Source organism: Peromyscus maniculatus, chromosome 6 (assembly GCF_049852395.1).
Source record: "Peromyscus maniculatus bairdii isolate BWxNUB_F1_BW_parent chromosome 6, HU_Pman_BW_mat_3.1, whole genome shotgun sequence".
NCBI lineage: Eukaryota > Metazoa > Chordata > Mammalia > Rodentia > Cricetidae > Peromyscus > Peromyscus maniculatus.
The window spans coordinates 114,713,153-114,736,185 of record NC_134857.1 but is presented as its reverse complement, the minus strand read 5'-3'; the positions used below and the strand labels follow the sequence as shown (position 1 = coordinate 114,736,185).

At 45.9% G+C, this 23,033-nt stretch overlaps 2 protein-coding genes across 7 annotated transcripts in view; both read right to left on the bottom strand.

The window, feature by feature from the left end:
* The window catches only part of Bdh2 (3-hydroxybutyrate dehydrogenase 2), a 28,180-nt gene extending 19,122 nt beyond the window's left edge, over nt 1-9,058 (bottom strand). Inside the window, exons 1-4 of one of the 3 annotated variants that reach the window (XM_006970347.4) lie at nt 8,634-9,058; nt 4,592-4,677; nt 1,536-1,614; nt 260-356 (exon numbers count right to left, since the gene is read on the bottom strand). In XM_006970347.4, coding sequence (XP_006970409.1) covers nt 260-356; nt 1,536-1,614; nt 4,592-4,663 — 248 coding nt within the window. In that variant the 5' untranslated portion in view covers nt 4,664-4,677; nt 8,634-9,058. Of the gene's footprint in view, nt 1-259; nt 357-1,535; nt 1,615-4,591; nt 4,678-5,403; nt 5,423-8,633 lie in introns of those variants that run through there. The other 2 variants (XM_006970348.3, XM_076575024.1) reach the window with 2 other exon arrangements.
* An 8,246-nt stretch (nt 9,059-17,304) lies between these two features.
* The window catches only part of Cenpe (centromere protein E), a 62,294-nt gene continuing 56,565 nt past the window's right edge, over nt 17,305-23,033 (bottom strand). For all 4 annotated transcript variants that reach the window (XM_076575020.1, XM_076575022.1, XM_076575021.1 and 1 more), the window contains 3 exons: nt 20,516-20,696; nt 18,328-18,614; nt 17,305-17,672 (listed from right to left, as the gene is read on the bottom strand). In XM_076575020.1, coding sequence (XP_076431135.1) covers nt 17,578-17,672; nt 18,328-18,614; nt 20,516-20,696 — 563 coding nt within the window. In that variant the 3' untranslated portion in view covers nt 17,305-17,577. The remainder of the gene's footprint in view (nt 17,673-18,327; nt 18,615-20,515; nt 20,697-23,033) is intronic.

Here is a 23,033-nt window from a genome sequence, read left to right as displayed (position 1 = left end):
CTTTTATATTACCAATAGCCATTTAATGAAATCATAGAAAACTTTTTAAGAGTGAAATAAAAAGTTTAAAATGGCCAGGCTGTGGTGGCACACGCCTTTAATCCCAGGACTTGGGAGGCAGAGGCAGGTGGATCTCTGTGCGTTCGAGGCCAGCCTGGGCTACAGAGTGAGTTCCAGGACAGGCTCCAAAGCTACACAGAGAAACCCTGTCTCGAAAAAAACAAAAAACAAAACAAAACAAAACAAAAATTTAAATTACCCAGCAACATTAAAGAGGACATCAATTCTCTCAACTTCCGAAGCAAACTGATCAATCTGCTTTTTCTTTGTGACGTCAAGGACTCGAGTTTGAATACCTGAAGAATAAAGTCAAGATAGTATTAAATAGATGCATAAAGTACGTAACCTTGAAGATCTGGCTGTTTTGTAGTGTGAAGTGTGAAGTATGCAGCATTTCCTTTTAGGCTGCAGATGACTCACAGCCATCATTGGCATTTTAGCCATCTCAAGAGTGTCATTAAAATGCAGAAATCTTAGGCTGGAGACATGGCTCAGTGGCTAAAAACACTTCCTGCTCTATCTGAGGACTGGGGCTCACATACATCAGGTGATTCCAGGTCTGGGGGATCTGACATCGCCTTCTGGCCTCTGTGGGCACTCACATATACACATGCTCACACATATATAAATAAATAAGCAATAATAAAGTAGATCTTTAAAAAAAAACTTTTCTAAAGATGTACAAATATTAAAGTGTCATCTTCTACCCCCTCAATAAGATCTCTGCTAGTGTCTACATAGATAGCTCAGCAGTTAAGAGCACTGTCTGCTTTTCCAGACCATCTGGATTTGATCCTTGGCACCCCTGTGGTGGTTTACAACTGTCTGTAACTCCAGTTCCAGAGGCTCCATCACCCTCTTCTGGCCTCCATGGGTTTTGCACTCACTTGGTGCAGGTAAACCAACCATACACATAAAATAAAAATTTAAAAAAATGGTAAAATAATAATAATAATATCTATGTGTTAAACAGTGGGTTCCACTTCTTCATGAAATGTCTCCATTTCCCTTCCAGTAAAATAAAAGTAATGATAAAACGCAGCAAACAAACAAAAGACCAATAAATTTCCACCTGCCTTTTAGCTTTTAATGGGGCTACAAGCATTTCTGCAAGAACCCAAGAGGATCATATCATGTGACTTGGGACAAGGCTGCTCCAGAGGAGTCATGGGCAGCAGTGAAGCCATTATTAATAGTTAACCCGACAGCTGTTAATTCTCACAGAACTTTGTAATTGGGAACAAAATCCCTCAACATGGTGTACAATAGAAAACCTTAAGTTTGTCCCATCAGACCTCCCCCTCACTCTTCTGCCTGTACAGACCACATTCTGTAGATCATGGAATACAGATTTGCCGTGAAGGAGCTGGAGTCTAAGAGACGGGTATCCACAGCCGCCAGAGCCTCCTTCCAATGCTCAGCGACTTTGTTTTCTAACACTGGGCTGATTCTGAACCCACAGTCAAGTTGCTCACCTGGGTAATTTTCCAGTTCCTGGAGTTTGGACTCATTGATGTCTGTGGCTATGACTTTGGCTCCTTCTTTTGCAAAAGCCTGCCAGGAACAAAATACAAGTCAGTCCTTTGCTTACTTGAATAAATAGCTCTCAAAACTGGAAATCATTTTTTCTTTTCATAATATTTTTATTGTTTTTCCTATAAAATATGTGGAATTTCCATCTCTCTAGTCTCATTCTCTGTTACCCCACCATAATTATTTTTATTAGTCATTAGAGCGGCATGGCATACATAGTATTTTCCATCTGACTTTGTCTTTTTATTATCAAGCAATATAGTATTTTTAAAAAATTCTAACTCAAGACTGGAGAGATGGCTCAGCAGTTAAAAGATAGCTACACTTCCAGAGGACCTGGGTTTGGTTCCCAGCACCCATAAGGCAACTCACCATTGTCTGTGTCTCTAGGTCCAGGATATCTGATACCTTCTGCTGGGCTCCACAGGTACCAGGTATGCACTTGGCATACATATATACACATAGGCAAAACATTCATATACATAAAAATAAATATAAATAAATAAATATTTAATAAAAAACCAAAAACTCTTAACTCAGAGCTGGGTCTTGGCATATGTCTTTAATCCCAGCACTTGAGAAGCAGAGGCACATGGATCTCTGTGAGTTTGAGGCTAACCTGGTCTACACAGAGAGTTCTAGGTCAGCCGGGACTACATAGTGAGACCCTGTGCCAACAAACATACAAGCAAACAACCCCCCTACGCCTGTTTCTAAAATAATGTTGCTATTCCATGATGAGACTCTACTGTGTTCTACTTCTTTATTTTTTTTAACATTTATTTATTGCGTATGTGTTTGTATGTGTGCGGGTATGTGCCATGGTAAGCATGTGGAGGTTAAGAGGACACTTTGTGGAGTCATTTTCTCCTTCCTAGGGGTCACACTTAGGTCTCAGGGTTTAGATGACAGTGCCTTTCTTTACCTGCTGAGCCAGCTCTGTGGCCTCCCTGTGCCATTTGTGAGCAATGAATAAAAAATAAGAGAAAAACGGCAAGTTTCCCTCCAAGGGCTACAGCAGCAATTTCAGAAATGCCAGATCACACTCCGCATGATCTTCCTAGTGCATTATTAGTCAGGCAGGGGTGCAATGAGGCAGAAATTGAGGCACCTCAGCAAAAACAGAGTTGAGAGTTTTACAACTCTGGGGTCTTCATCCCGAACTTATACATAGCTGCAGAGAGCTGCACCCTCTAGAGCAGGCAGACCGGTCAGATCCTTGCGGTGCAGATACACTGGGGCAGAGAAGTGTGATTCTCAGAGTCCGAAGTTATGTGCTGCCGCGTAAGCGCATGGAATTCCGTCCTTCTCTGTCAGGAACTTTTCTTTTGAACTTAAGATACATGGGCTGTCTAAGGGTAGAAATTCCCACACAATGGGGGCACCCTCTAAGACCTGGATTAGGCACAAACCACACCCAAATACCTGTTTTCACAGACAGATCCTTTGTTAAGCAGGGAAGAAAAGTTAAAGTGAGGTTTATGACTCAGGCAGAAAACAGCAGCAAATGACCTTGCAGGTGTCATTTATTTGTTTGTTTGTTTGTTTCTGAGACACGGTTTCTCTGTGTAGCTTTGGTGCCTGTCCAGGATCTCACTCTGTAGACCAAGCTGGCCTCGAACTCACAGAGATCTGCCTGGCTCTGCCTCCCGAGTGCTAGGATTAAAGGTGTGTGCCACCGCCACCCAGGGCAGGTGTCATTTTTAAGAGGAGGAAAAGAGGAGGTCTATGTTAGAATGGGCTCAGATGTGGCATGTTTTGAATTGGGCATGTTAATTAGGTGAACCAAAGGGGGCCTTTCATTTCTGGACTTGGTGGTCAGCCTCAGGAGGAGGAAGTGGCCAAATAAAGGAATAGACTCTGATGGCTGCCTTTAAAGAAGTAATCTATGGTTTACAGGGGAAGGGGGAAGGGTAAGGCCTGCCAGCTCCAGTTTGCCTGCTATCGCCTTTCGGGCCTCACCACACAAGCCTAGAGACCTGAGTTCAATCCCTGGAATCCATGTCAATGGGGAAGGAGAGAACTACCCAGAGCTGGGATCCCCGAAACACCACCATGGAGACCGAATCCCACATGTAAAAGCAAGGAGCCTTTATTTCATGCTCCGAGCTTGGTCTCTCTGTCTGTCCCCCACAGCGGTGAGAGCAGAGAGTGGAGGACAGAGAGAGAGACCTGAGCCCAGGCAGGGTGGGTTTTTTTTTTTTTTTATCATAGCAGAGGTTGGGGTGAGGGGATTTCCAGGGTCCAGGACCCTGATTGGCTGACAATTATCTAGGGGTATCTGTAAAACAAAAATAGGTGTGTGCTAGACTCCAGGACATCTAGTCACCTTATCTAATGGTTATAATATTTGGGATGTCAGGTATTTCCTCATCCCTGGGTGGTATCAGCTTAAGGCTTTTCCTGGATCTGGGTGTTGCCTGCCACTAAGCCTTTCAGAGAAGCTGTGTCTAGGCCCCTAAGCCTGTCATGTCTGCTGTGTGGTCAAGCTGTTTTGGGGCCCCTCCACATCTTCTGATCTTCACATTTGCATCGTGGAGCATGTGCTAGCACTGCTACACACACACACACCACATACATACACACACACACACACACACATACATACACTCCATACACACTCACACCACATAATGCACACACGCATACCACACACACCATACACATACTCATTACACACATCCCACACACATACATACACCACACACACACACACACACTAATAAATTGAAAAAGACAGATGTATACAGGGTGAAAAACAGAAGTGAAAGGATGCGAATACAGCTCAGTGGTTAGGAGTGTATGCTTAGCAAGTTTGAGGCCCTGGGTTCAATTCCAAGCTGCAAAGAGAAAGAAAAATAAGAAGAAAACCCAAGCAAGGGAAGAAGAAAGGAAAGGGGAAGAGGAATAGAAAACAGTAAATGAGAACGGAATAGCGTTGGTAGCCGTCTGCCCATCTCCAGACTGTGAAGGTCAACCACGGCAGCTGTGAACTTACTAATGCAGAAGCCCGGCCGATCCCTTGAGCTGCAGCCGTCAGGACAATGACTTTCCCCTCCAGTCGGCCCATGGTGGAACCTGCAGCTTAATCCAAAAACACGTGCCGTTAATGCCTCAAGTTGTAGCAAGTCAACTGTGCAGGTGGTGGGTAACATCTGGCGTGAACACATCAACTTGCAGAACGTGGAGAAAGGGCCCCTGGACGAATTCCCACCGCCGAGTGCTCAGGCGCGCTTCCTCCAGATGCCCAAGCACACAGATCAAAAGGGCACAGCACAGCCCACTCAAGTGATCAGTGGTGGGGACACTGGGCTGGAGCCCAGCTTCGCTTCCTTCTCATCCTCGAAAGCTGAGACCAGAGAGGAGAGTTCCCTCTCTGCCCCCACTGCCTGGCCTGTGTTTTACGGCATCGTTCCTGCCTGCCCTTGCTATCTGGGGCTGTTTTTCAGGGTCTCTTCTGAAAACCGTTCACCACAGCCACGCCATTTGAAAAGCTCCAGCAGTTTCCTGAAGCCTCAGCAACCAGCATTCCAGGATTAAAGTCACTTGTCTTCCTAGCTCTCCCCCGCTTACCCTCCCATGCCCCCCACAGACCCTCTGATGACCGCTGGCCATAGGGGATGCCTAGCCATACATCACCCAACCTTATTTTACTCACTTCTCACCATTATTCGGTCACTGCTATCAAAGGCCCATCTCAGGCACAAACGAAAACACTACCCTCCTTTCTGCTCTTCTCTAATTTATGACCCGAAACTGCCTCACAGAGGGTGGGCTCTGAAAATAAAAGCCTTCACTGTCTTCAGTCACCTGTTTCTTCTGTCTGTAAACTTTGGCTGAGTCACAGAGGCAGACCCTTGTGGTTTCTCCTTGTCCCCTGAAAAGATTTCACAGTGGGCCTTAAGATTCACCGACCAGAAGGGCTGGAAAATCAAACCCCAGCCCATACCTTCTTTTTGCAGAAGAGCATGAGAAACCCATGTGACTCCATTTTGAAGGCAGGAGCTGTTAGGCTGTACTGTTCAAAATTAGTTTCTGTCCAGAACCTGACCTGCCCCAACCCACGATCTTGACTTGTTTTTTTGGAAACACCCAAACCCTCCCAGTTCACAGGGTGACCACGTGGTGATATCGGGCTGCTGGGCTTTTGAGGTCGTTCTGTACTTAAGGCTCCATTGTCTTCTGTAAACCTGCTTTTCGGCTCTTTAATCAGGCCTAGGAGGCAGTCGCCGGCCAGCTCTCAGTGCACTCCAATCAAAACCAGAGGCCTCTCTCTTCTAATGCAGGCAGGAAGCCCCAGCAGTGCCCACTTCGTTCACATTGACCGAGCATGGTGGCCAGGCCACAGAGAAGGGAAGAGTGATTTGAAAAGTTTGTTTGCCGCTGCCCCCACACAGGGAGGAGCAGGAGGGGAAACGTGTTGGGTGGGTGTGGAGTCAGTCCCTCTGCTCATCCATCCTCCAACAAGTGCCTGGGGGCCAGCCTTGAGGGCTCCGACTTTGTCCTTTATTTTATTATTTTTTTTAATGTTTTAAAATGGCTTATTTATTTCTATTCTGCGTGCTTTGGTGTCCTGCCTGCATGCATGTCTGTGGGAGGGTGTCAGATGCCCTGGAGTTGGGGCTACAGACAGTTGTGAGCTACCACCATGTGGTTCTTGGGAATTGCACCCAGGTGCTTTGGAAGAGCAGCCAGTGCTCTTAACCACCGAGCCATCTCTCCAGGCCCCACTTTGTCCTTTCTTTGGACCTTACCTGTTCTCTTTGGCTAGGGAAAGTTGCTAGGTGTTTTTGCTTCTGCTTTTGCCCTCCTGTAGGGGTGTCCCCTGCCCCCCGCCCCCACCCCACGTGCCTGGCTTCTCTCCTTCCTCCACACTTACTCCTAACTCCACAGGCAGAATCTGAGCTGTTCACACTTGTCCACAGCTGGCACAGAGGCAATTAGGGAAAGCGTCGGGACTCTCCGATTTGTATTCTAGGGTCTATCCCTAACAGAACAGAGCTGGGCAGCGGCTGTGAGGCCGCAGGAGCAGGAAATGGCTGCATTTCTCTAGAAGTGGCAGGCAAAACAGCGGTGTGGAGACAGGGAGGGTGGGGGTGCTTCCAGATGACAGACAGGACCTGGTCACCCATGCCGCTAAAGTCACAGACTATGTTGACCAGTGTTTCAGAGCTATTGTCTCCAGGCAAGGACTTCCAAACACAGGCTCAAGGGAATGCTGCATAGTTCTCCCACTCACAGCAGGACCTAGGTGCCCATTGCCATGTGCCTTTCATCCTCCAGTAACTGACCCTGGGACACCTTTGTTCTCCATTCCCACACTAGGGCAGACCATGATGGATGAGTGATGTATAGACCTTCTCCATAGTGTGAAGGCAATATGAAGGCCTAGACTTGACTTTACAGACTCCATCTTAGGGAAGGGCCACCATCAGACCACCTGGTGACTGGGGGCTGTACTCAGTTCCAGGAAGAATCTCAGGAATGTGCCTAAACCTGTCAGCAGGTTGTTATTCCCCGTCAAAAGTCTAACCCAATAGTTTCAAACATGGTTTCATGCTGAACGTCTAGACGAATAGTTTCAAAAAAATCACCTTGCCCCATATCCCTTCTACCCAACCCCAAGATGCTGAGGCACGTAATTCCCGTGATTTTCCCTCTAAAAACTCCTACCCCTGAACCGGCCGCTGCCACTGCGGGCGTCGAACCTGACAATAAAAAGACCCTGATGTGCTTGCATCGGAAACTGGCTCCTTGGTGGTCTCTGGGGCTTTCTGGACTCGGGTACAGCAACAGCTTCCTTAGGCACCCCACCCCACCTTGCTGAGGTCACCCCCTTGGTGCAGCACTCAGGGTGCTTCTGCCCAGCTACACTTCCCCTTCTTCCTCCCTTACTCTTCTCTCTGAAGTCTCTCCCATCCTCACCTGGCTCCTTTAAATTTTCTCTCACAACAGTTTTTCCCCTAATAAAATCCATGCCTGTTGGGACCTATTAGAGCCTTCCTCACAGAGATCCGGCCAGACACTGCCATATTGTAAGAGGGAGCTTCTGGGACCAACCAACAGCCCAGCAGGATGTGTTCCAAACTCGTTCACAGATAGGACAGCAGGGAAGCGGTTTTCACCGTGCCTCCCCTATTCTGATGCAGTATGCTTTTACTGACACGCAGAGAGAAAAAAATCCGCTTTGAATGTGGTGGGAGTTGAGAGAAAGTCAGTGTGTGCCTTTTGAAAGGGCTCCAGCGGTCCCTGTCTTCCCCTGGTCCTGAGTACAGCATAAGAAACTCACTGTCCTGTGCCTTCATGGGGATGCTGGGCCTTCACCCTCCGAAGCAGTGGGTCTCAACCTTCCTAATGCTGCGACCCGTTAATACAGTTCCTCATGGTGTGGTGACCCCAAACCTTAAAATTATCTCCTTGCTACTTCATAACTGTAAATTTGCGACTCTGATGGGCCATAAATATCTGATAGGCGACCCCTGTCGATAGATGTCGCTCCCCACAGGCTGAGAACCAGGGACATGCTACAGGCTTCCTTTAGCCTCTCTGTGCCTCCAGCTGCGACAAAGCTTCCTTTCCCTTTATTTCCAAACCTCCCTCCAGATGGCCTCCTGACTGTTCTGGAACAGGATGACTTAGGGGTCAAAGCCCCAAAGTTAGGTAAGCATCACTCTCAAAGCAACATGGATTTTGGAGGGACAATGAGTGGAAATGTGCAGAAATTGTAAAGTGAGCCCACTCCTAACCATGGCTGCTCTCCCACTCTAAAGACTGTAGTAAAACCCTGGGTTTCTTTTTACTAGGAGAGGCTCAGAGCACTTTCAGGAATTCCAAATATTTTTATGAGGCAAAGTTTACTTAGGACAGACACTGGAAAAGTTCTCTTTCTTTGGCTATTTTCGAACTCTAATAAATATAGGGGAATTTCCAACTCCCTTAAGGAATTATCCCATTCTAAAAGGCTATCTGGAGAACAGGGCAATAAAAGTTACACCTCTCATTCCCCCAAGTTTTGTTATAAACTATTAGAAAAGTCTTACTTTAGAACAGGGAGTCCACACAGTCCTCCAGATTTCTTCAGAAGACAGGCTTCAGATCTTTGTGCAGGAGAAGTCACATGCTGATTAAATGCATGCTGGGAGGTGGAGTTCAGGTTCCTTCTGAGGCCTTTGCTGATTCCGGTTTGTGAGTTTTTAAAGAGCTTGCACCAGCTCTGCACTTTAGGTGTGTCCGTGTTGCCATCTAGTGGACAGAATGCAGAACTGCTAATGCCAAGCAGGAAGCCCCTGTCTTTGTTTGCACGTGTTACTCCGCCAAGGAGATGGAAACTGCATTTGGAAGACAGCAGGACAGCATGCAAGGAACCCAAGGCAACGAACCTTCTAGTCATCCTAGTCCTGAGCGTTTGAGGGAGGAAGAGAAAACTTCCCGGTGGCTAAGGTCTAGTTCTGGCACTCATCTGTCCCGTGTGGTCAGGTCTAACACACACACACACACACACACACACACACACACACACACACACCTTCAGCTGCAGCACACGAGCATCTTGGCTACACTGGGTCTGGTGTGGTGGAGTGCCCCCAGCTTGAATGGAAGTCTGAAAAGGAACAGAGTTAAACAACAGGAAATCAAGTTGGTTGAAGAAAGCATCTATGAAGCCAAAAGGGAAGGACTAGATCTGGTGTGCTCTCTTGGCTAGGCCAGAGACTTGCAGGTTGATCTGATTGGTGTGATTAGGCAGAGTGACTATGTAGGTCATGCGTGAATGTCCTACATAAACCAGGGTACTCAGTACATGTTTGGCTCACTTTGCCGTGGCCTCTTGCACTGTGAAGGCTACAAAACAAAGCTATCCAATTCCCAGCCTCCTTTGTTGCCAGGGCTGGCCTGTCACACAGATCTGGCCATGGAGATGCAGGCTGCACTTTCTGAGGGCTTCTTTCCTCAAGGTAAGGTGATGCTGCTCAGAAGGTTCTGGCTTCTGCTCCCCTTTCTGAGCAGCAGCTGTGGTGTGGGTTTGAGAGTTGGATGCACACGGGCAGGGCAGAGCAGAGCATGACAAGGAGCTGGTCCTTCCAGGCTGGCTCGGGGTGACTCCTCTGCATTCTGTGGGGGCAGAAACTTCTGATCATTGTTCCACAGTGTTTTGTGTTTGTTTGCTGCTGGTATTACCTGGTTAAGAATAATGAAAACAAACAGAACAACAGAGCTGGGTATCTTGCTCAGTGCTTGTTTCACATGCTTGGCTTTACAGGCAGGGGCCCTGTTTAGCAGGGCAGGCCTGAGCTGTTTGTAGCACTGGCTTTAAGCAAGCAGCTCACAGTCCAGCCTAAGCCCAAGCAGACCTGGGCCGGGGCTAGGGAGCCGGCCCCAAGCAGTTTTTAATGGATTCTTGTCACGTTGGGCGCCAGATGTAGATGTAACCAATCGTATTATTAAAATAAGAAACACAGAGCCAAGGTAAAAGAGAAAAGCCGAGAGGTCAGAGCTCAGAGATAAAATCTTACCTCCTGCAGTGCTCCTAGCTTCCCCGAGAGAGGGAGGTACTTCCTGTGTCCCTGTTTAAATAATCTTTCTGTTCTGCCTTCTCATTGGTTGTAAACCCAAACACATGACTGCCTCATCACTGCCTGTAAGTACCGCCCTCCAGGTCTTAAAGGCGTATGTCTCCAATGCTGGCTGTATCCCTGAACACACAGAAATCTACCTAGCTCTTCTACCAAGTGCTGGGATTAAAGGCGTGCGCCGCCGCCACGTTCTGTCTATGGCCCTAATAGCTCTGATCCCCGGGCAACTTTATTTATTAACATACAATGAAAATCACATTTCAGTACAAATAAAATATCACCATAACACTCAGAGGAACAGAGTGTAACTGACAGAGTATTAGTTGCCTTTGCAGTTCTGCCCTGGATGCTGAGGCTGTGCAAGGCTCCCGCCACTGGGCATCGCTCTTCCCTGTTGTACCAAGCTCCTAATGCTGAATCCAGTGGTGAGCGCACATCTGGCTGTGCTCCTTGCTTTAATAAACACGTCTTTTCCTCAACGTCCCAGAGTTTTGAAAGAGACTTTTTAAATGACCATGAGGATGCTCTGAGACCGACTCCTGCATCTCTTTCTTCATTTTAGTGAAGATTGAAATCCAAGGGACTCGTCTGTAGTCCCTGTACTTGGGAGGCCAAGGTAGGGGGTTATAAGGACAAACGGGGCTTCACAGCAGGACCTACTCTCCAAGGAAGAAGAACAGATTCACATCCAGACGTTTCTCTTTTCAGTCCTGAAAGCAGCAGGACTGAGGGACACTAGCCCACTCTAGCATGCGGCTCTGGCTGGCCCTGCCCTTCTCTCCAATTCTATCCGCTTTGCTAAAAACTGTTAGATTACATTCCTGAAGCCAGCCCCCAAGGTCCATTCCCTTATTTGACCAATCCTTCATCTGAGGCTGACTTCCAAGGTCCAGCTACCAAAATATTGAAATCCAGCAATTGAAAGCCCCCCATTGGCTCACCTAATTAACATGCCCAATTAAAATTAAACACCTCATCCTAACACAGAGTTTCCCCTTGTACCTTTATAAACTGACATTCTCCTGTGTGCCACGTCTGTCTCCTCTCTATCCAGACAGTCCTTTGTCCTCTGGAACAAATCCCCCTTCCCTTCTCCCTTGTTCCTTTCCCTTCTCCCTCGTCCTCTATCTCCTGTTTAGTTTCTTATTCCCTGACCTCTGTCCCTCTGGGGCAAATAAATCTCCTTTGTGCTGAGAACTTGGTCTTGGGGTCCTGAGCCGATACTTTTTCTTTCATAGGGTTCCATGACCCAGATTCAGCCTACAGGAAGACCTGCTTAACCCAGTTCTCTCACATTCAGACATACAGGTGCCGGCCTTCTTCATCCAACACTGGCGATTGGTGAGTTTCCCACTAAAACTCCCTGCGTTCCCATACGTGATGTCCTAGGGTGTCTATTGCTGTGAAGAGACACCACGACCACGGCAGCTCTTATAAAGAAAACATTTAATTGGGGTGGCTTGCTTACAGTTTCAGAGGGGAGCAAGGCAGCATGCAGGCAGATGTGGTACTGGAGGAAGAGCTGAGAGCCCTACATCTTGCAGGCCACAGGAAATCGATTGAACACCACAAGGTGGGAAGCTTGAGCAAAAGAGACGTCAAAGCCCGCCCCCACAGTGACACACTTCCTCCAACAAGGCCACACCTCCTAAGAGTGCCACTCCCTTTGGGGGCCACTTTCTTTGAAACCACCACAACTGATAAGCGCATTCCCTTTCGTTCGGTGTCGTTGGCAGGCTTTTCTCTCACTTTTGGTGGCTGCTCCGCCAAAATCCAGAGCCCTTTCCCCATTCCTGTCGCCAGGTCCCAGACTCCTCCTCGGACTCACTGGAGTCTCAACTTTCAGCGGGGGAGTCTGGATGACGATGATTCTGCTCGGGCCTCTCCAGTGTCAAGAGGACACTTAGCTTTGGCCCTCCAGCCTCCATTGGCGATGGAAACACTTTGCTCCCACTGAAAAGCTCCGGTTAACCACACACGTTAGCACTCACCAAGAACTTTGGCGCCTGAATGTGTCTCTGCGTCCTCTTCTGCCTGCTCCAAGCCTTCCGTGTGACTCCTACACTCTCCGAACTTTGCTATGTGCCAGCTAAGCCTGTGCGCCGTTTCATGTCCTATTTAACTCTAAAAGCTGCAGGAACACTGAGTGCCAGCACTCTGTGCCCAACAGCCTCCCTCCCCGCCAGCCCAGGGTGCTGCAGAGACCACTAAAGCCTGCAGCTTCAGCCTCTGTACGGATGCCACAGGCCACACACCTCAGGCCCAGTCCCCACGGTCCGCAGCTGCCAGAGTCCCCCACCACCTCCTTTCAGCCCTCCTGAGCTCCTTCCCCCTGCCCGTCCATCACCTGGCCACACTCACTCCCATGTCAGCCCTGCCCACTCCGCGATGCCCAGTCCAGCCTGGCCGGGCGGGGAGGAGTCAATGCTTGCCCAGAGCACACCAACCTCTCCTACCCTCCGTAACATCCGGTCACTCCCATGCCCGCACGAACTGCAGCTTCCTTAGGCTCATGCCTGGACCACAGGTTTTCCCTAAGGCCTCTGGGCCTCTACAACACCTCTCCTCCAGGAAGTTCTGCAGGCCCGTATGTGGGCTACTATAACCACCCCCTCCACTGCTGTGGGTCCCCAAACTTGTTCCAGCCTCGCCACTCCAATGGCAGCTCCCTCCTCCCTCACTGCTGTCTCTCCAAACTCCCAGCTGTCTCTCCTTAACTCCCAGCCCATGGGCAGCAGCCCGCCTGTCAAGGTCACACTTGCTTCCACGGCAGGCCTGTGACAGTCCTCTGCTGTTACACTGTTACAACATCCTCCGCCTTCCTTCCAGAAGCCAAATTCTCCACTGTTGATAATCAAGTAAGCTACCATACACTTAGCTGCTTCTTCACCTTAACCCTTTCCTGTCCCACCTGATGCTGCCCACAACTTAGTCATACAAAAGAAACGGTGATATTCTGAATATTCTGTAATGCCACAAAAGTCTACTTCACTTATGGTTTACAGAAATAAGCTTTATTTAGCCCCCTGTATATGTTTTCAAGGTTAAGCTTAAAATCAGGTATCCTTAATAGATACTTGGTTCTCAAACTCAAATGCTAAAAAATATGGCATTTAAAATGTTCAATAAAAACTCTTCACATTAAACAGAGGCTCCCTCCTAACAAAACAAAACAAAACAAAACAAAAACAAAAACAAAAACAAAAACAAAAACAAAAAACCCCAAACCTTTAAGGTCTCCAAAGAAAAGAGATGGAACATTGGACTGTTGATTTCACCTGGACTGTGGTAACTCTAACCACTGCGTTAACTGCTCCAAGCCTCACCTGCCACCAGGAACCTGCACCAACTGTGGACACTTTTGGATTGACTAATAGACGTGCCTTGTCACAGTAAGATCAGTTTGCTGGGGGATGTCTTTCTGTATGCTGTGAATATATGTTGTTCCCATTGGTTAATAAATAAGCTGCTTTGGACTCTGGTAAGCCATGGAACACATGGCAAAACATAGATTATAGAAATGGGTTAATTTAAGATATAAGAGCTAGCTAGCAAGAGACCTGCCATAGGCCATACAGTTCGTAAATAATATTAATCCTCTGAGTGATTATTTTATAAGGGGCTGCAGGTGAGAGATTTGTCTGGACTGCAAGGGGCTGGGCGGGACTGGAGAAACTTTTGACTACTCAATTTTCCCAAGTTCTTCCCCTACAGGAAGAATTCCCAGACCTGGTCTGACCAGCTGAAGGCCTGATGCTCTGTGGGACAAGGGAAGATTAAATGTTGCTCTTTCCTGAAGCTAAAGGCAGGCTACTTCTGTGATGAACCACCATGTAAGCCTGTCTAAGTAAGTCTCTGACATTTTAGTTGCTACAGAAAACATTTAGTTATACTTCCTACTCAGATTTATCCGTCGCAGATCTCTGAGGACACTGATGGCTAACTGGAGCTTTAACAACAGCAGTCATAGCTCCCAGGTCAGCCTGTTTCATTTGCACAGTTTACTTTGCTGCCAGACTTCACATTAACCAAGATCTGAGTTTCTGAAGGTTATGAGAAACAGACCAATAAGTTATGCAGGTCAAGGAGAAATGAGTGATACAAGGTATGCAGGTCTAAGATAGGTCTAAAGTTGGGCTGGGGAGATGGCTTAGTGGTTAAGAGCACTGACTGTTCTTCCCCTTCTCTCTTGTCCTCTGTCTCCTGTCTTTGGCTCTTATTCTCTGTTCTCTGTCCCTCTGGGACAATATAAAGGTACAAGGGGAAACCCCGTGTTAGGATGGGGTGTTTAATTTTAATTGGGCATGTTAATTAGGTGAGGCAATGGGGGCTTTTGATTGCTGGACTTCAATACTTTGATAGCTGGACCTTGGTAGTGAGCCTCAGGAGGAAGAATTGGACAAATAAGGGAATAGACCTTGGTGGCTAGCTTCAGGAATGTAATGTAATGGTTTTTAGCAAGGCAGAAGGAACATGAAATAAGGGCAAGGCATTGACTTTCTTTTGGCCAGCTGTTGTATGATATCTCATTTGTATCCTGACAAATAAAGCTTGCCTGGAGATCAGAGAGCAGAGCTAACCATTAACCACAGAGGACAGGCAGGGGTGGCACACACCTTTAATCCAGCACTTGAGCTGAGGAAGTAGGAAGTTCAGGAGTTCAAGGCTACTCTGGGCTACAGTAGAGATCGAACCATCTAAAAGAGAAACAGAGCTAGGCAGTGGTGGCTCACACCTTTAATCCCAGCACTTGGGAGGTAGAGATAGGATCTCAGCCCCAGTCTGAGGATTCATAGTAACAGGATCTTACCCATTTGGTCTGAGATTTCATAGAGGTAAGAAGTTTCTGGTGGCTGCTGCTCTGCTTCTCTATCTTTCACCTTCGATATCTGACTCCAGGTTTTTATTGATTAAGACTAATTAGGTTCGTGCTTCAGCCAGTTGTGTTTGGTTCTAGCCTAGGTCTCTGGGCTATCCATCCTCTGTGTCCTGGTGCTCCAGGTAGTGTCAGGGGTGGGCTCGATCTTGTGGCATGGGTCTTAGACTGGACCAGCCATTGGTTGGCCATTCCCACAATTTCTACACCACCCTTACCCCAGCACTGTGAAGGTCTAGACTTGACTTTACAGCCTCCATTTTAGGGAAAGGGCCATCTAGACTTGACTTTTACAGGCTCCATCTTAGGGAAAGGCCACCATCTCAGACCATCCGCTGTACTCAGTTCCAGGAAGGACCTCAGGAATGTACCATGACAACTCAAAAGGATACAGAGCAGTATCCTCCTGCAGACATCCTGTCTTCGGTTTATGGCCCTTGAAGATATCTAGATAATCCTGCTGAGCAGTCCAGACGATCTTGTTCAGCAGGTTGTGGTTCCCCACCAAAAAGTCTAACTCAATGGTTTCAAATGTGGTTTCACGCCCAAAGTCTAGACCCATAGTTTCAAAAAGTCACCTTGCCCCATATCCCTTCAACCCAATCCCAAGTTGCCAATTCCTGGCTTGTTTTTCCCTATAAAAACTCTCTATACCCAGGCTTGTGGCTGCTGCTGCGCCACATTTCCTTCCATCTGCCATGCGGTGGCCCAGGTTGAACCTGAATAAAAGGACCCTTATGTGCTTGCATCGGAAATTGGCTCTTTGGTGGTCTCTAGGGGTTTCGAGAAACAGGTACAACAGGACATCTTGTAGGCAGGGCAAATTTCAGGTTGAAGGTTTTGTGGCTGTGCTGGTATCCCAGTCCCTTCCTGGAAGTCTTGTCTGGTTATAAGAGATGGCCAGTTCAGGCTCTATATCCCTGACTCCTAGTAGTCTTAGCTAGGGTTACCCTAGGTTTCTAGCTCAGTCATCTCTTCCAGTACTCTCCCTCTCCACCCCACCTCTTGATCCTCCTGTATTGAGATCCCACAGAGCCACTGCATCTGACTTGAATTCCTGAGTGCTAGCACCTAGGCTTTGAACTACCTTTTGTTTAAAGTCAGTGATTCTTATTCAAGAGTTGTTCTTTTGAAGGAATTCCAGAGCCTTTACATAACTTAGTCGAGAGAACCTGGCAAACCAGGTCTCATGACTGAGACCCGCTTAGGCAAATGGTTCCTTCAAACAACTGTGGATAAGAGGGTTTGGTCTTCAGAGATTGACCTGCTAGAGGTGTAATTTGTGTAACAATAAATGAGGCTTCAACAAAGCCTCAGAGCAGTCAGGTCATCTGATGCTGGCTCCCCTGCTGCTGTTGTTAAGCCTGAATTACACTTTGGAGTGACCATGGACACCTCCTGTTTCTATTCCCACCCTTGACATCTATTCTATTTCCTTTCCCCAGAGAGAGCCAAGCATCCCCTCTGAGCCCTCCTTGTTACCTGGCCTGTCTGGGTCTGTGGATTGTAGCACAGTCATCCTTTAATTTACAGCTAATATCTACTTAAAAGTGAGTACATACCATGTTTGTCTGAGTTTTGCCTGCAAATTTCATGTCTACAAATGTAGATGTACCACATTTCTTTATCCATTCTTTAGTTGAGGGATATCTACTTGTTTCCAGTTTCTGGCTATCCATCAGGGAAGTGCCAATCAAAGACTCAGATTCCATCTTACACCTCTTAAGATTGGCTAAGATCAAAACCACAATGGCATCTCATGCTGGTGAGGATACGGAGCAAGGGCCCTCTAGGCCTCACAAACCATAAAGGCTATTGCTACTGCTGTTGTACAGGAAAACTAGACGGTAAGACCCCATTCCTGGAGACACTGCATGTGGCTGCAAGACAGGGAGAAACTAAGCTGGGACTGAACTGGAGACAGCTTTCCCAGTGCCAGAGGGGGCCATGCAGGTTGCTGGTGAACTGTCATCAACATTCCTATGGCCCATGTGTGCTAAAATACCAACATGCCAGGTACACTGTATTTGCTTGTGCAGTAGTGGCTTGGCTGTCATGGGGAAGACCAACAGTCTTCTGGTTAAGGCTGCTCCACGAGATGGAGTTCACGGAGCACTTGAAGCCAGAAAGCAAACTTGTCGCTGGAAAGTCACAGGTGGTATTCATACTTGGTCTGTCGTGGGCTCTCTATCTGGGGTGAGTAGACATGTGTGTTGCATCTTCCCAGGAAAAGTTTCATCATACAACAAAGCTTTACATTAATTTATGTGCTATGAAAAGCCTGAAGATTTAAGAACTTTATTCTTTCAATATATAAAAATAAATAAAACAGTTCAATTTTTGGGAGTATCACAAATACAAGAAGGTACTGCTATCATTATTCTAAATAACTGGAATAAATTAGTTTCTTGTTCCTCCATCTTCTAATTATAATGGCAAAGTGAAAATTAGGCTGATATTAAGTTGGACTGCAGCATCACTGTTAGGGTAGACACATGAAGAAAGCCATTCCAAAGGATGCCGTGGGTGGGGCATCTACTACTGCATTTTGCACTCGGGCCCATCTCTTCCTGAGGAGGGCTGACAAAGGTCTGCCCTAGGATCCACATTCTCTACTTCAGCAGCTGGTTCCTCTGACAAAGAAAATAAAGACAAATTAACCCCATTCAAATACACACACAGGCAAGCACAGCAGGAAGCAGAAAGGACATGGAAGCAGGCGGTTAAGGAAGGAAGGGTGATTGGCACATGTGTTTGGTGGAGAAGCTTGTATAGAAGGAACTCTTCTTTTACTTCTTCTTTTACTTAATAGTCCATGAAGAACAGTAGCGATGTTGGCAGTTTGAACATGCTAATGGGAAAAAGGGAAATTTTCCTATAATCTGTATGCATATAAAAAACAAACAAACAAAACCCCAGCAGTACATAGGATTATGCTATCCAGGATTTCCGCGTCCCCTGGGGTCCTGGGATGAATCTCTCACAGACAAAGTGGACTACAAGAATGTGCATGTCACAGAACACTAGCGGCCTGACTCTGAGCTGGGTACAGACTGAGTGGGTGAAGTCAGATGCCGTGCTTCTGTAACTGTGACAATGACAGCAAGCGGCAAGGGAACAGAGCGAACCCACGTCTGGAAACACCATGTAACTGTGTAACCAAGACAACGGAACCTGAGTTCTGACTCAGGCTCTGCAGATGAAGCTGGTGCACCGGCCTGCTGAGCCAGACACACGAGTTCCATCTGCTATCCCCAGTGATACCCAGCAACCTGTGCATTCACCTACCTGGGCACAGTCCTAAACTGGAGTTATCAAAATAGCGAATCGGATGGGGTGCTGGTAAAGACTTGGACCGGTTATCAAAAAACCAGGATTTTGGTGACTCTTTTGGCACAGGATCCTGGAACTTCTGTTCCCTGCACCGAGAAGGTGTGCGCTGTCTCCTTTTAGAATCTGCCCCAGTCACTTTAGGAGACTTTGGAGAATTCTCACGAGCTGCTTCTCTGTAAGTGTCTTTTTTAAGGCTTCCTTCCTTCCAGGTTTTAAACTCCTTGGAGAGCTGAGGGTTTTCACTTGAATGGAAGCAGAAAGTGCAGACAACTCAATTCTCAAGTGTGGGTATGGAGGAAACTTAAAAAGAACCCCACCCCACTAAAACCTTGAACATGAAACTTACCATTTTGTTACATTTGCATTTTAATTTCACCCCAATGCTTTCTGTCTAGACTACTTCCATGGCTCAAAAGTGAAAAGGAGCTGTATAAATTGAAGAATTAAAGTACAATTTTGTTTGTTTGTTTTTGTTTTTTTGAGACAAGGTTTCTCTGTGTTTCCCTGGCTGTAGCCCCGGCTGGCCTAGAACTCACAGAGATCTGTCTGTCTCTGCCTCCTGAGTGCTGGAATTAAAGGCCACCAATGTCCAACACAAAGTAAATTTTGATAATGGAGTCTGAAAAAATTTAAAAAAAAATTCAAAGTTTAATTCAGGTTTTTGAATGAGTCTATAACATTGAGTGGTTTATATGCTACTGTAGTTAGGTTTATAGAATGCTTATTGAACCTTTACACAAGTATATTTTCATCTATTCTAATTTCTCTTCACTTGTTTGGTCGCAACTGCTTCACCTTCCTGAATCTATCTGTATATGATCAGATTCTTCCTTCAGAATGTAATTTAAGTTAACCATACCCTGCTTATGTTTTTGCTGGGACAGGGTCTCAGTAAGTTCTAATGGCCTTGACCTCATGAGTTTCCTGTCTTTGCCTCCTGAGTTCTGGAATTGCAGCCATACAATGTTTGGCCCTTTGTTTTTGCTTAATGTTACTCAATGTAAAAGATGTAGTTGTTAACTTCTTTGGCCGGGGATATTTTATTCAGTGACTCATTTCTGCATTGCTGGGGAATGGAAGCTAGGGCTTGTGCATGCTAGGCAAGCATTCTGCCACTGAGTTAGACTACTAGCCCTTTCTACTTCCTTAATGTGCAAGTTTCTTCTACTGTACCATTAGTAGTGTTTGCACAAACGTTCTACTCTTCTATGGTAGGAGGAGCTGCAGTGTTTTAAGTTTATCTGTAAATAGGGCCTGTAAATAATAGACTCGGAGTCCTCTGTGGGATACAGCTTCATTGACTGTGGAAGCTGTCTTCTCAATGGTCTTCATTTCCTGGTTCTTGACCTACTTAACAATAGTTCAGAATAGCTGGGAAGATGGTTTAGCAGGTCAAGTACTTAAGCTGAATTCCTAGAATCCGAGTTAAAAGAAAACCTGGGTGCATAATACATGTCTGTATCCAGTGCTGGGGAGGTAGAGGCAGGAAGCCCTCTGGGGTTTGCTGGTCAGCCAGGATAGCTGAATCAGTGAGAGACCTGGTCTCAAAACACGCCAGAAAAGCAGCTGAGGAAGACACTCACACCGACCTCTGGCCCCCACATGTACAAGTCTGCACAGTTAATGAATAGCAAATGTGAAATGGAGCCAGGATATTCCCGTTTGATTCTCTTTCTTTCTTGACAGGGTTTCTCTTAGTAGTCCTGGCTGTCTTGGAACTTGCTCTGCAGACCAGACTGACCTCAGATTCAGAGACCTGCCTGCCCCTGCCTCCTGAGTGCTGGGATTAAAGACATGGGTCATCACTGCCTGGTTATTCCCATTTCTTTTAAAATAAACATTTATTACACAATCTCTAAAAATTACTTTCCCTCAAAATAGTGAAAGGTTGACAACCTCAGAAAATATATACAAATAGTTCCAACACATGTAGCCATCAACAGGATATGCCGTGCAAACAAAACTTGCCTTTTTTGTTTGTTTGGCTTCTTTTTTGTTTGTTTTTGTGTTTTTTGAGACAGCTCTCCATATTATGTAGCCTTGGCTGACCAAAAAGTTACTATGTAGACCAGGCTGGCTTTGAACTCCAGAGCGCTGGGATTAAAGCTATGTACCATCACACCCAAGCTTAGATAGAACTTACCTTAATAGTTGATTCTTTTGTTTTATTAGCTGTTCATTTTGCTGCTTTAACTTAGAAATTTCATTTTCCATCCTTATATATTCACTTTTCAAAATAAGAGCTTTGGTGCTTTGTACAATACCACTGCCGCCTCCACAGGTTAAGGGTTTACGCAGAGGCTGAGAGTCATGTTCTGCTACCACTGAAAGAGGCAAACATACACACAGGTTGATCCTCTTCTGTTTCTGTGCTGCCCAGGCTGGCTCTGGACTGGAACTGATCTTCCTTCGTCAATCTCCTGAGTGCTGAACTATATGTAGACAATGTGCCACCATGTCCAGCCAGGCAGATAATCTTAATTAGCTCTAATGCTCAAAAAAAGAAGTATTAAAAACTGCAACAGGCCACTATGGAAACCATTTCCTGGAAGTCATGTCTGCTTTTCTGTTTCTCCTCAGTCTACTGACCATCATTCTTCATTTCCCTACAATCTGCCTCCAATACATTACCTCACCTTCCATCCCATTATAGCAGCAGCAGCCTTTTATAACCAGAGCTCTCCTGAGTCGATCGACCCATGCTCTAATCACCTGTGGGGCTTGTCCTGCTACCTTGCTGCAGGCCGTGCAGTGACTGCCCCAAAGTCACTCAGTGCATTGCAAGTGCTCAGCACACACTCAACTACACACACCTCCAGATGAGAGTAAAACTGTCAGTATTGTGGACAAAACTGCATAAATACGGAGGTGTTACTTATCTAACAACCCACGTGGTCATCAGCAGTTAGTTAAGGAGACAGAGAGGATATGTGAGGAGATTAGTGAGGGACATTTTTATCATTCAGGTACAATACAGGCAGACATCTCTGAAAATCAGAACTGCTCCAGTGTCCCAGTGGATTAGAGATGAGCAACTCATTAGCTGCAGAAAAGGCCCTTGGCAAAATCCAACCTTCCTTCATGATAAAAGTTCTGAGAGACTAGGATAGGAGGGACATACCTCAAAATAATAAAGAGTGTCTACAGCATCCCCACAGTCATAGTCTTGACTGTTACTGAAACAGTACAAGACAAGAATGCCCAGTCTCTCCCCTCCTGTTCAATATAGTGTTCCAGGTCTTTTTGAGAGGAATAGACAACTGAAGGAGATTAAGGGGATATAAATAGGAAAGGGAAAAGTCCAAGCATCCTTTATTTGCAGATACGATTTTATATATAAGAGACTCTAAAGATTCCACTAGGAAACTTTTACAGATAACAAATACTCTCAGCAAAGTAGCAGGATACAAAAATCAACATACAAAAATCAGTAAACTTCCTAAAAAAAAAATCCTGGAATAACTCTAATCAAACAAGAAAAGACTTGTACAATAAAAACTTTAAGACATTAAAGAAAGAAATCGAAGATGACATCAGAAAATGGAAACATCTTTCATGCTCATGGATCAGTAAGATTAATATTGTGAAAAAAGGCTGTGCTACCAAGAGTGATCTATAGATCAGTGCAATCTCCATGAAAATTCCAACACAATTCTTCATAGAAATGGAAAAAACATTTAAATGTCATATGGAAACATAAAAAACCTGAGATAGCTAAACAATCCTGAATAATGAAGGAACTGGCTAGAGTTATCACCATCCCAGATTTCAAATGATAACACAGAGCTATCTATATAGTAATAAAAACAGCATGGTATTGGTATAAAATCAGACATGATGATCAAAGGAATAGAACTGAAGACCCAAATATAAGTCCACAAGCCTATGGACACCTGGGTTTTGACAAAGCCAAAACTACACACTGGATAAGACAGTGTCTTTAACAAATGTTGCTGGTCAAACTGGAGGGCTGCAGGGAGAGGGGAACTAGTTCCCTATCTGTCACCTTGCACAGTACTCAACTCAAATGGATTGAGACCCTCAACACAAGGCCAGGTACCCTGAACGTGACAGGAGAGAAAGCAGGGACTAGGCCTGCACTGGAAAAGACTTTCTGAACAGGACCCTGATAGCAGAGCATTAAGACCAGCAATTAATAAATGAGACCTTATGAAACTAAAAACTCTTGTGTATAGCATCATACTAGTAGAATGGCAGCTTGCAACTTGAAAAAAAACTTTACCAATTGTCCATCTGACAGAAAGTTAGTACCTAGAATATAAAAAGAACTAAAAAAAAACCCTGAACATCAAGAAAACAAATAACCCAATTTAAAAATGGGGTATAGAACTAAACAGTTATCAAAGATGAAACACAAAAGACCAAGAAACAGAGCAGTGGCTCTCAGCCTTCCTAACACTGTGACCCTTTAATCCAGTTCCTCATGTTGTGATGATACCAACCACAAAATTATTTCATTGCCACTTCACAACTGTAATTGTGCTACTGTTAATGAATTGCAATTTAAGTATTTGATATGCAAGATATCTAAAATGTGACCCCTCTGGGGGTCAGGACCCACAGGTGGAAAAACCACTGACTTAAAGAAATATTCAAATTCTTAGCTATCAGGGAAATACAAATTAAAACTACTTTGAGAT